Below are 13,757 nucleotides of genomic sequence, written 5' to 3' on the forward strand. Positions count from 1 at the left end.
ATTTTGAATTTCTGAAATTGAAAGTATATCTGAAAAAAATAAACATTTTTATAATATCAAAATCATCCAGAGGTTATAACCTCCACTCTCAATGCCATATCAAAAAAGATCATGCAGAAATTGTTCCAGTCAATGAATGACTAAATCACTTGCTGTATCAATATAAGAGAAATATATATTTTGTAGAGTATATCCAGTTTCCTCAAATATTTTTTACATTATTTATTTATATATTTTTTAAATCCTGTCTCATTATCAAATTGCCAGACTATGTATTAAGAATTGTTTACATGATAAATCCATCTCTTATTGATTTGTTTGGTTGTGAGAAGCAAATCCTTGAAGTAAAAATCAATATGACTATAAATTATTGCAAGTTCGTGAATTGACTCTGAAAATAATAGAATGCAAGTTAAATGAATAGAATAAAGCAATTAATAAAAGAGTTTTATATGTTAGATCACAGATTGAACAAGTGATAACAATATCCATAATTACAAAATAAGGATTCTATTGTGTTAGCATTTTACTGTTGTATTAACATTGAATTTTTTCTTCATATAAATACATGTTATTTTAATTAGCATTCAAAAAATTATTTTGAATGAGTTTAATTAGACCATTTTTTTAAAATTCTATGAATATTTTAATTACTTTCAAATGTATGCAATAAATATATCATTTTTATATGATATGATCTTATTACATTGTGTGTTTGTTATATTATCAATACACAAGAATTATGTTAACAGTTATATGCCAGACATACTATCAACAGTTTCTTTACAAAAAAGTAATATTATATTAAGATACAGATATCCTTCTATCGTATAAACAAAATTAAACTGTATAAAATTTCTAATATTTTCATAACAAAATTTGATAATTAATAGTGTCATAAACATTAATATCATCAATAATTGAACAGCAGCTAAATTTTACTGAAATTCGACACTTTTTTTTTTAGGAAAAATCCATTATGCCTTTTATTCCAAATATATTTCTTAAGTTAAAAATAGAAGATCGTACTGAATTTTCAACAGAATTTTTTCAAAAGTAAAATTGTTTTCCATTGTCATTTATATAATAAAAATATCAAGGCTGAATTTACTCTTATAAATTTCAGTATGATCAATAACTAATAACATCATTATTTAAACTTGTGTTATAAATATTTTCTGTTTATACAGATATTTAGAAACAATAATTTTGACTAACTTTATTGAAAAAATAACTAAACTATATAATCTTTAAAATAATCATTCAATTTTCTTAATTAATTAAGATAAACCGTATGGTTATTGGCCACCAGACAGTAATTGGTCTTTCTGAATTTAAACTTCTTTAGTAAGAGTTGTATAAAAGCTATTGTAAAAACTGCATGGCACTATTAATTAATTAATAAAAGCTTCTGATGTCAGCAGATAGCAAAAAATCCCCCAGGATTTTTGTCATTACATGTGCCAATAACTATACAATTTTGCATTTTCATAAAACAAGACACATTTAGGATTAAATAATTGGCATTTGTAACTTTAAATGTTGGGAGTAGAAAGGCTATAAAAATAAATTCATCAGTTAAGTTAAGTGACCTATAACTAACATTTATCCTATGATGTGATTCCCATTTTTTAAGTGTTGAGAAATATATAAGTAGACTGTGTGACCAAACTTTGTTATGTCAAATGCTTGATATCATCATAATTTTTCCAAATGTGCATTATTAAAACGGTTATCATCAATTATGTCATTTTAATATTCTCTTTTATGGCTTCTCTATCACATATCGCAAAACTTTTATTCATTATTTCTACGATTTATTTTAAAATTGTGAGAATTTTAACAATTATCATTGTAATAAAATGCAAACTTATTCAAATTTTTGACATGTTTAAAATAGTTACCAATGTTCTTTTGTAAAATCAAATGCAAGTTTTTATTTTTTCAATAAATAGTTGGTATACTCATAAAAATTTTAATAAATAATAAAATAAAATAAAAAATTACTAACTGATAACATAATCTTATATAAATCAATAACTGAATTCCTTCTTATTTAATCTACCTTTTATGTATTTATACATTTTTTTTTTTTTTTTTGGTGATGACTCAAGATGTATTTTCTTCATAATTGAAGTTTAGACTATTTACAAAAATTACATTAAATTTTCGAGTCTATCTTTTAATCCCTTATACATTGTGGAGTTTTCTACCAATTTTTTACCTTTGTTTAAGAAGTGTTCTTCAAAGCAATTTAAAACTGTTACTTCTGTGGTGATGTATAAGGGATTAAAAGATAGACTCGAAAATTTAATTTAATTTTTGTAAATAGTCTAAACTTCAATTACCTTTTATGTAATTTATTTCATATAACTCATGTTTATAATGTGATTAGGTTAGAAGGGCTTAAGAGCTAAAAAAATATAGTTGAAAATAATTTTTACCAACAGCTGATATGTAAACTTTTTTATTCATTAAAGAGAACATCATTCTTCTTTATGAAGATAAAAAAAACACTTCTCTGTCTTAGAAAACACTACAAAGATTACATGATCTATGTAAGGAAGGTAATTGGCAAAGATTTTAATGTTATTTCTTCTTAGTAGAAAGCAAAAAAAAACTAACTCTAAGGCTGAGACTCCATTAGTATAAAAACAAGAGTAAAAATCCTCATCATAATTATTTTTAATCATGTTACTATGATTTCATGCTGGAGAGGGCGAGTTGAGCAGTGTCAAGAGGGCAAGCTGAGCAACCAATCTGTGAGAAATAAGCTTTTCGCTATATTATAGCTCTAGTTCTCACCATTTTGGTGCCTGTGTAGTTTTTATTAGTTTTAACATGATTATGATAAACTAATCAACAATGTTTTGTTTCCACCAACTTACACTAAAAAAGTGTTTACTTTCGACACTTAATGGCAGTACTTGCCATAAAAACCCCACTAATCAAGTTTTTATGGCTTCTTTTTATATTGATGAGTCTCAGCCTAACAGTCACATTTTGATGATGATGATGGAAATATTAGATTTAACTAAAAAATATTCTCTCTCTCACAATACTAATTTGGTTTAATATTTAATAAAAATGTATTTCTAATCATAACTAGTTTTATGATACAGAATATAAATGTAGGTGAATAATCAAGTATGACTGATGATAGTAACAATTTCATGAAGAAGTTTTAGAGAATGTTTGATGATTTGAAATTTTTGATTGTTCAATTTAACATAAGTTAGCAGCTTTTTGCATCAGGTAATAATTAAGATTCAATACTAGCAAACTATTCTGATGAAACTGCATTCTACAAAACAAAATATACAGCTTTTAAAACATTAAAATAATCTGGAAATTTAAGGAAAAATAGCAACTATAATAAAAAAAAAAAAAAATAGGTAAAAGGTAATTTTCAACAACAACTTTATACAAAAAAACAAGTTTACTTCAAACCATGTAAATGAATTTATAACTTCAGTTAACAATGTAACATGTTTATTGACTGCAACAGAAAATATATTTTTCTAATATTTGCAATTTTAAAACTTCAAAATCTATAAAATAGCTAAAAAATAAATTAAAATAAAACATTTTACTTAAACTTGAGAGTTTTTTAAAACAAAATTTAATTAAATATAATTAATTATGAAGACTAGGACAAGTAGACATTAAAAATTGTATAACTTATATGATCTTTAGTGACTAAATCTCCTAAATATTATTAAATTATAATAAATAAACTGATATTAAATTGATGTTAAATTCATATTCATTTTTATTTCAATTTATTATATACGATTATGGTTGACATTAACAGAGAAATTTTATTTCTAAACTAATAATATTCTAAACTAATTATTATAAAATTTATATTGGTTTAAATGATATATAAGAAATCTATTATTTTATGTCTTTTTTATGTATATTGCATACCCCTTATCTCATTTAATAAAAATATACAATGAATTCATTAAATCCTAGAAATAATCACGAAAAAAATTTAATTTTTCTAATGAAACTAAAATCATTTATAATCTTCAAAGTAAGAATTTTTAACTTTTGATATCAAAACTAACTTTATTTTAGACTTTCTTGAGTCTGTGAATTGTCTTATGTTCATATCAAATTGTCTCATTATTAAATTTTCTTTTTCCAGCTGCATTTTTACTTTTGAAAAAATAAAATCATTAAAAATAAATTTTGAAAAATAACATATACAAAAAAGTTTCATTAATAAATATTTTATTAAAAAAATTATCACTAAATAGCATTGTATAGATATGACATATTATTATTATTATGAATGATTTAATCCTGTTATTTTTCTGACATGAATTCTCTTTTAATTGTTACATAATTTGTATAAATTACATAAATACTAGATTGTGGAAATGAATTCATAAAAAGCCTATTCCTTTAAAAGTAATCCTAATTAAACCTAAAACTTCAGTAGCAGTCTTTTGATTTTAACATTTTCTTGGATTTTGATTCGATACAATCACGGTATTACTTTTTATTCTTTAAATTTTATCTATAATTCTCATACTAATTATAATATTTTCATATAATGTACACCATTAACAATCATTTCCAATAAGTTTAACTAGATTCAGGATTCAGGATAAAGTTTTTCCTACTTATTAATACCTTAGTACAGAATATTTTTAATGTCATTATATTTAAATTTTAACAAGTAACATTATTATTCAATTCTTGAGACATATACTTTCAAAACAGTTTTTTAATATTTATTCTTTGTTCCAATCAATATTTCAATTAGATATTTAAAAACAATTTCAACATTTCTGCAGTATGAAATATTTTATCATTGCTTATTACTGTACAATTAATAAATGAAAAAAAAATTACATAAAAACAATATAACATTAAAATTTTTAAACTGGAAAATCCAACTGATATTTATATACCCATAAAATGAAAAATAAAATTAATAATAATAAAATCATCAGGTACTGGTACATGCCAGTAAGTTGCATGTCAATTCTGAACAATTTTACAGAAAAACTTGAAGAAAGTTTGAAACCGTATAAAAAATTTTCAATTTATGTTATATTAACCTGATTTTTTTTCAAGGTAACTTTCTTTTCATTGGAAGTTTTCATTGAAAATTTTGTTGTTTCTGTAACTTGTCAGTTAGAATAAAGTGATATATGACCTTCTGGCACAGAACCAATGAAATACTCCCTTAATATTATTGATATAATACACTCTTATATAGAATTGATAGAAACAAATTGTAGACTTCATGTTTTAAAATATATTGTTTTTAAATAATAATGATATTGCAAGATTACTATTTTTTGTAGAATAAAGTCTATTTTTATATTATTTTTCTGTTATGGTACATAAAATATTTCTTACTTTCTTTGGAATTTGGTTAGTTCAAAATATGGTTACTTTGAAATTCAAAGTGAAAATTCTGTCCGAACTGTGATATTCATGTGTTAACTTGTTCATTTACATTGAAATGCCTCCATGCCGTAAGAGAACAACAGACCAAGAACAACTGTAATCTAGTCAATATGGGTTTGCTTTTATAACAACACATTTTTGGGAGTCACCTTACCCATGAACTACCCTTTTTTCTCTTATCTCATAAAATATGGGTTTCAGGATTACAAGTTTGGCTACAAATAGAAAATTGATATATTTGTAGCTCTATATTACTATAATACATTTGAGAGACTTACTACTTTTTGGGTCACTTTAAAAATAATTTGGGCTACATTTTGAGAAGTCTGCTTTACTTTTTATAAAATCTATCTGGTGCCTGTGATGTTCTCAATGGACACATGGTGTTTACCTGCAGTTTATTAGGCTGCAATTTGAAAAAATTGTAGACCTATACATTTCCACTGTTGTCCATTCATCAGTCTTTTCTTTATCTTGAAAACGGAGTTAGACAGACAAAATCCGAGACCAAATATGGAAACCTCAGAAGCAGGCTGCCCCAATTAACTATATACAAATTTCCAATTAAAACTGGAAGTCATGTTATTTCAATTCAAAACTTTCCCTTGAAAGGTGAAAAGTTTATAATTGATAGTTGACTGGCACAACTCCATTGCTAATGGAAAGGTATGATGTACCAGGATAAGACACTACAGTAATAATTTCAGGTGGAGAGCATATATTTTAAATGAAATACATTAAAAATATGATTAAAAATTGCAGCCCAGCATTGTAATGATATCATAATAAATAATTGCTCATTTATGTTATTATTATTAATTATTAATTAACGAAAATAACATTCTGTATATGTAACCATATTTCATTTGCTTAATAAATTACATCAGTTACCTGGCAGTTGGCATATTATATAGAAAACATAAATCTCGGATAATTCAAAACTCAATAATTTTAAGTCATAGTTATTTTGTTTCTTGAATTTTGAGCTAATGAGGATTTTTTATATTATTTTATTGCTATTACTTTAGCTACATCTTATATTAGACTTATGTTTTTAATTTTTATGGCTTTCCTTGGCATATTTAATCTTAAAATAATTGAGATTATAAAGTGTAGAATCAATAATAAAAGTATATAAACTAGTAGCAGTCATACAAACTTCAATAAATAACTAGAAGACTTATTTAACAATAATTTTAATCAATAATAATGATGAAATATAACGATATTTTAAAAAATATTTTTAAAAAATCCTAATTTACTAAACTCTTTTATCACAAAAAATAAAAATAACTAAAACTTTTTAAATATTTTTAATATTTTTAAAAATACTTTTACATCCATTTTCAGAATTACAAAAATAATGAAATTTCAATTCAAAACAAAAGACAGACCTATTGATATTCTATTTAGAATATTAAAAACTTATTTTGAAATATTTTTTATAGATAATATATTAGAAAATATAATTAGCTTTATCCTAATTTAATAATAACATATCTGTTTTCCATTTTGATTTGATTATTTTTGTATGTTTTGTTTATTGATTTTTGTGAAGCTGGAATTAAAATCATTCTGAAAGCATTAAAGATTTTTAAAAATTTTATTTTAGATAGATAGATAGATAGATAGATATAATTAAGTATGTTTGGAAATTTTGTAAGACATCAACAACATATTTATAAGGTTTCTCTCAATTCTAACAACTAGAAATTAAGTGAGAGATGGTAAACATCATTTTGATTCAAATTATTTTACAGAATTTTAATGTAATCGTGTCAATAAAATGAAATTTTATATTCAAAATGTTCACAGTTAAGTAGTGAAAAATGTTTCTTATAATTTATTTGTAAATTGTTTTTATACAATACTCTAGTTTTTCTTGTGTAAATTAAATAGTATTATTTTTTGACTAACTCATCTTATTGAAAAATATTATAATTATCAAATAAATTAACAAACTAAAATATATTTTTGATATTATATTTCAATCTGTTTACTTTTTATTGCTATGTTGCATTTAAAAACAAATCTAACAGGTTATTTAATATAATTTCATTTTAAAAAATTTTTAATAAATATTTTTAAAAAAATAATTATTCTTTTTTTAATATTTCCTCAAATCAAATATCACCCAATTATAATATGATAAAATTTTCATTTATTAAAAACATTATTATTTATTATTATTTATTTATATAGCTTCATTTTCAAGTGCTGATAAATGATGATATCATACTGAAATTATACTTTGAAAAAAAAAATGTAAAAAATGACAATTTTATTTTCAACTATCAACAAACAAATCAAGGTTTCTCTTAACATAAAGAAAACCATTTGTAAATGTATCCTCTAGATAACTGCATTTTTTTATATATTGTATAAATTACTTGCTTATTTACAAGCATTTAATCTATTAACTTAAAAAAAACAAATGTTCTTTGTTACTTTATAAGAAATAATTACTTACTTAAATACATTTCATAGTTATTTTAACCAATATCTACCATAAATGTAACATTATACTACTACTTTAAAATATATTTAATTCATAAAAGTTATAAGATTTTCCATCAGCCAGAAAATATATTAATTTTATATTTTTTTCAATATTGATAAAACAATTTTAAAATCATATTTTAATATGAAATAATTAATCAAATAATATACATTCATAATTATTTAAAATCTTTGAAAAATTAGTAAAATACAGTAATACCCTGAACTTACGCGATAGGTGGGACCAAGCGATAATCGCATAAGTCGAATTCGCATATAATAATTAATTTGCATAAGTCGAATTTGCGAAGTCAGGGTATAGTTTCGCAATTTGTGTAAAATCCAAGTTGGATATATGTAAGCTAATAAATGTTCTTGTTAATCTTATCTCGTCTTTTGATTCGTTAACAGTTACAAGAAATCACCACATAGTCTCTCAAGCCTCCATAGATATAACAAACACAGAAATAGCTACAATTTATTTTGTGTTATTTATGTGTCGGTTCTGCGTGACACATCCAAACATGTAAGCTGAACAATAGTGTGGGGCGAGTGAGTAATCATCAATTGCTTGGCGCTCAAACAAAAGACGAATCGACGAGATTTGAAAATAGCATAACTCCGGATTCGCGTAAGTCGGGGTAGCGTAAATCGAGGTATTACTGTATAGCCAAAAAATATTATTTGATTAATTAAATAAAGAAATTTCTGTAATTGTAAATTACAGAAATTTGTACAGTAACATAATACAGGTACACCGTTGAATTTCCTCACCCTTGATTCCAAAGCATTGCCAGATTAACCATTTTGCTGGACCAACTATGATCTTGTATTATAGTAAGTCATCAACACATCTCTGATCCACTAATTATAAACCACCTATGTGCCTAAGTAGACCTCAGACTTGCCTGAAACTTGGATTGATATGGACTGCTGTTTATGTTTGACACCACTACTCACAATCTCATCTTTCAGAATATAGCTAGGGTTAAGTTTAAGCAAAATGAACTGAAAATATCATAAAAATTACAATGTGGTCACCAACATGTGCAGTATGAATAATGTTAATAAGTGCTGCAATAAACTAGTCTGATAACTGCAAGAATTTCAAGTTAAAGAAGGTGCTGGACTATCAGTTGCTGGAAATTCAGTGGTGCACCTGTACATGATTTTTTTGGTGACAAAAACCCCATCCTATGTAATGTAGCAATATCAAGAAATTTGTTGATCAAAATATAAACAAATGATTTAGATATAATAATTTCAAATTATAAACTGTCAAAACTGAATGCAGTTCAAATAAATAAATATAAATGAAATATATATGTATATTTTTTTAATCTAATGATAACAATATTTTTAATGTAGAACTAGAAAAAATTTAAAGCAATAAAGACATACAATCAATTTAACAGATTTTTTTTTCTGGAAAATAGCAAAAAATTTGCAAAATAATACAGATAAATTATATATAAATAAAACAATGTGAACATATTATAATGTAATCAGAAACAATTACGAACAAAACAATTTTCTACATAATTATTCAGTAAAAAAAAAAAAAAAGTTACTTTTCGCAAAAATCTTTTTCAAATTTAAAATTATTTTAAAATAAGACTATCAATATTTTTAGATTATATATATAATGTCAACTAACTTTGCCAAAAAGTAGGGCCTAAAATATAATTGTTCTTAATCAAACATCCTTACTACACCCGATATGTTATAGCCGTTTCTAGACTAATAATATTCGACTTTGGTTGATTTATTATATAATCAGGGCTGTGGAGTCGCGTAAAAATCTACCGACTCCAACTCCGACTTTTCCTTATCAATCCGACTCCGACTCCGGCTAAAACACCAAAACTCCACGACTCCAACTCCGACTCTTCCTTACCATCCGACTCCAACTCCGGCTAAAACACCAAAACTCCACGACTCCAACTCCGACTCTACAATCCTGCCAGGGCTGTGGAGTCGAGTAAAAATCTACCGACTCCAACTCCGACTCCGACTTTTCCTTACCAATCCGACTCCGACTCCGACTCCGGCTAAAACACCAAAACTCCACGACTCCAACTCCGACTCCACAATCCTGCCAGGGCTGTGGAGTCGAGTAAAAATCTACCGACTCCAACTCCGACTCCGACTTTTCCTTACCAATCCGACTCCGACTCCGACTCCGGCTAAAACACCAAAACTCCACGACTCCAACTCCGACTCCACAATCCTGCCAGGGCTGTGGAGTCGAGTAAAAATCTACCGACTCCAACTCCGACTCCGACTTTTCCTTACCAATCCGACTCCGACTCCGACTCCGGCTAAAACACCAAAACTCCACGACTCCAACTCCGACTCCACAATCCTGCCAGGGCTGTGGAGTCGAGTAAAAATCTACCGACTCCAACTCCGACTCCGACTTTTCCTTACCAATCCGACTCCGACTCCGACTCCGGCTAAAACACCAAAACTCCACGACTCCAACTCCGACTCCACAATCCTGCCAGGGCTGTGGAGTCGAGTAAAAATCTACCGACTCCAACTCCGACTCCGACTTTTCCTTACCAATCCGACTCCGACTCCGACTCCGGCTAAAACACCAAAACTCCACGACTCCAACTCCGACTCCACAATCCTGCCAGGGCTGTGGAGTCGAGTAAAAATCTACCGACTCCAACTCCGACTCCGACTTTTCCTTACCAATCCGACTCCGACTCCGACTCCGGCTAAAACACCAAAACTCCACGACTCCAACTCCGACTCCACAATCCTGCCAGGGCTGTGGAGTCGAGTAAAAATCTACCGACTCCAACTCCGACTCCGACTTTTCCTTACCAATCCGACTCCGACTCCGACTCCGGCTAAAACACCAAAACTCCACGACTCCAACTCCGACTCCACAATCCTGCCAGGGCTGTGGAGTCGAGTAAAAATCTACCGACTCCAACTCCGACTCCGACTTTTCCTTACCAATCCGACTCCGACTCCGACTCCGGCTAAAACACCAAAACTCCACGACTCCAACTCCGACTCCACAATCCTGCCAGGGCTGTGGAGTCGAGTAAAAATCTACCGACTCCAACTCCGACTCCGACTTTTCCTTACCAATCCGACTCCGACTCCGACTCCGGCTAAAACACCAAAACTCCACGACTCCAACTCCGACTCCACAATCCTGCCAGGGCTGTGGAGTCGAGTAAAAATCTACCGACTCCAACTCCGACTCCGACTTTTCCTTACCAATCCGACTCCGACTCCGACTCCGGCTAAAACACCAAAACTCCACGACTCCAACTCCGACTCCACAATCCTGCCAGGGCTGTGGAGTCGAGTAAAAATCTACCGACTCCAACTCCGACTCCGACTTTTCCTTACCAATCCGACTCCGACTCCGACTCCGGCTAAAACACCAAAACTCCACGACTCCAACTCCGACTCCACAATCCTGCCAGGGCTGTGGAGTCGAGTAAAAATCTACCGACTCCAACTCCGACTCCGACTTTTCCTTACCAATCCGACTCCGACTCCGACTCCGGCTAAAACACCAAAACTCCACGACTCCAACTCCGACTCCACAATCCTGCCAGGGCTGTGGAGTCGAGTAAAAATCTNAAATGAAATAGAACAAATTTATTTTAAAAATTAAAAATCAAAAATTTAATTATTATTTTACAAAATTAATTTGACTTATAAATAATAAAAATGTGAGTATGTGGTAATTGTATTGTTTTTGAAAGATTATTTTTGATTTGTGTTTGTACTACAGCTTTACTTTATATAGAAGCATTTGCCTTCAAGATACTTCTTCACAAGTTCAATATTAATGAAAGATTAAGAATCCTCAATTTTAAAAATTATTATGTTGATTTTTATATTTAAAAAAAAATAACTTTCATTTTAAAAAACTTCAATTGATGAAGCAATTTTTAAAGTTAGAAGAAATATATCAGTAATAATAAGTATTACTAAAGACAATCACTGCCATATGTCGTCAGGTTGTTTAACGGCTATAATACTAATAAATTACCACTCAAGTGGTTGGCTTTAGTAGTATAATGTATTGGGTTTTCGTAGAGTTGTTTGTTAATAATAAATATTATTAAAAATTTAATTTCAAACAGAAAAATAAACACTATTCTAATAAAGAGATCTGTTTATTGCAGGTATAAAAAATGTAACAAGAAATTGACATATGATTTAATTTCAAGTTTTCACAAAGTGTCTAAACATTAATCAATACATAATTAAAAATTTACATTACTAAACATAAATGTAATAGAACCTGCACTAAATTACTTAAAACATTAAAAATTTGATCATAATTATAAATTATAATTAAAATATTACTATTAAATTGTGGCAGATATTTTTTGAAGAATAAACTTACATTGAAAAAGTTTAAATAATAAATTCATATTATATATCTCTATTAAAACTAAGTGATCAAAATTTTGTCTAAACCTACTTATATTCTATTTATAATTAATGAAAATTTAAATTCTTATGTATTAATATTCACGCATTCACTTATCACACGGAAAATAAAAGAAAATCTTTATAAGAAAACGTACATATTATGTTAATTTTATCTATAAAGTTTAATTTAAAAAAAAAAAAACAGTTAATTAAACTGATAACTACTTAATATATTCAAAATATCACTTATGGTAGCTGCTATTTCGTTGTGAATTTGTCTCTTTAATCCGATCAAATCAGTTCGATAGACTATCACATACAGCTTATATAGAGTTCGGTAGACTATCATATAGAGCTGTATATGATAGTCTACCAAACTGATTTGATCGGATCAAAGAGACAAATTCACAACTTAATATATTAACAAAAAGAATACAAAAAAAATTTAAAACTTGCCAAGATGATTATCCATTTGACACAACAATTTAGGAACATTTTCATCTTTCTCATCATCTTCGTTCATAACCGGAGCCATATTCCATATAACAATTCTCCCTGTATCGGCACCTAAACCAACACAAAAGCCATATTTACATGTAAAACTGATGAAAGAAAATCAAATGAACTGTTTGACACAATAAAAAGTGTAAAAAAAAACATAAGAGAATATTAAATGACAATGAATTTTAGTTTATATACCTTGACCTCCAGTTGCAAATCTTGAGCCATCAGGATGAATATCCACAGAAAATATAGGATGACCTGTTAAAATTCTCATGTATCAATCACACAGAACAAAAAAAAATAAACAGAATGTTTTAAATTATATAAAAGATACATTTATAAGGTGTTAATTAACTAAAATGACACAAAATTGTTATATTTATTTGTTACTTTTAATGCTTAATGCAAATTGTAAGCTCATAAATTGAGATGAAAATGTTAACAAAATTTCTAATTGTATTTAATATGTGTTTATTTAAATTCATTGGAGTTTTATTTAATATTTCTTACCGTCGTGTGAAACCCAACTGGGTTTTAAAAGTCTCATGTTTTTTTTTCTAATTAATAAATGTTTCTTTCAAAAATACTAAAAATATGTATCTAATCAAATAAACATGATCATTATTAGAATAGAGAGGTTTTTCTTATCGCCTCCTAACTGCCATTTTGTTTCTTGCTTATGAAACGTGAATTGGATGGCAACGTTCGACAGTCACTAAACGAGTTCGAATTTTAAAAATAAATTTTTATCGTGAAAAAGCATAAGGAAAATATTTTATTTACTCTTATTTTTTTAATTAAAGTAATAATAAAATTTTATGGTTTATGTATATTTTTAAAATGTATTATAGTTTTATAAAATAATAAAATTTTTATGATTTTTTTCTAGATTTTTATTTAATGAAAAA

General features: G+C 27.6%; 1 protein-coding gene across 1 annotated transcript in view; it reads right to left on the reverse strand.

Annotated features, from left to right (window-relative positions):
- Positions 1–13,548, reverse strand: part of LOC111632772 (protein HIRA-like) — a 71,897-nt gene extending 58,349 nt beyond the window's left edge. Inside the window, exons 1-3 of the mRNA XM_023377292.1 lie at positions 13,360–13,548; positions 13,045–13,107; positions 12,802–12,912 (exon numbers count right to left, since the gene is read on the reverse strand). Coding sequence (XP_023233060.1) covers positions 12,802–12,912; positions 13,045–13,107; positions 13,360–13,396 — 211 coding nt within the window. The 5' untranslated portion in view covers positions 13,397–13,548. The remainder of the gene's footprint in view (positions 1–12,801; positions 12,913–13,044; positions 13,108–13,359) is intronic.
- Between the last annotated feature and the right edge of the window lie 209 nt (positions 13,549–13,757).

The sequence above is a fragment of the Centruroides sculpturatus genome, unplaced genomic scaffold (genome assembly GCF_000671375.1).
Source record: "Centruroides sculpturatus isolate CEXI.00-Female unplaced genomic scaffold, Cexi_2.0 scaffold782, whole genome shotgun sequence".
Lineage (NCBI taxonomy): Eukaryota > Metazoa > Arthropoda > Arachnida > Scorpiones > Buthidae > Centruroides > Centruroides sculpturatus.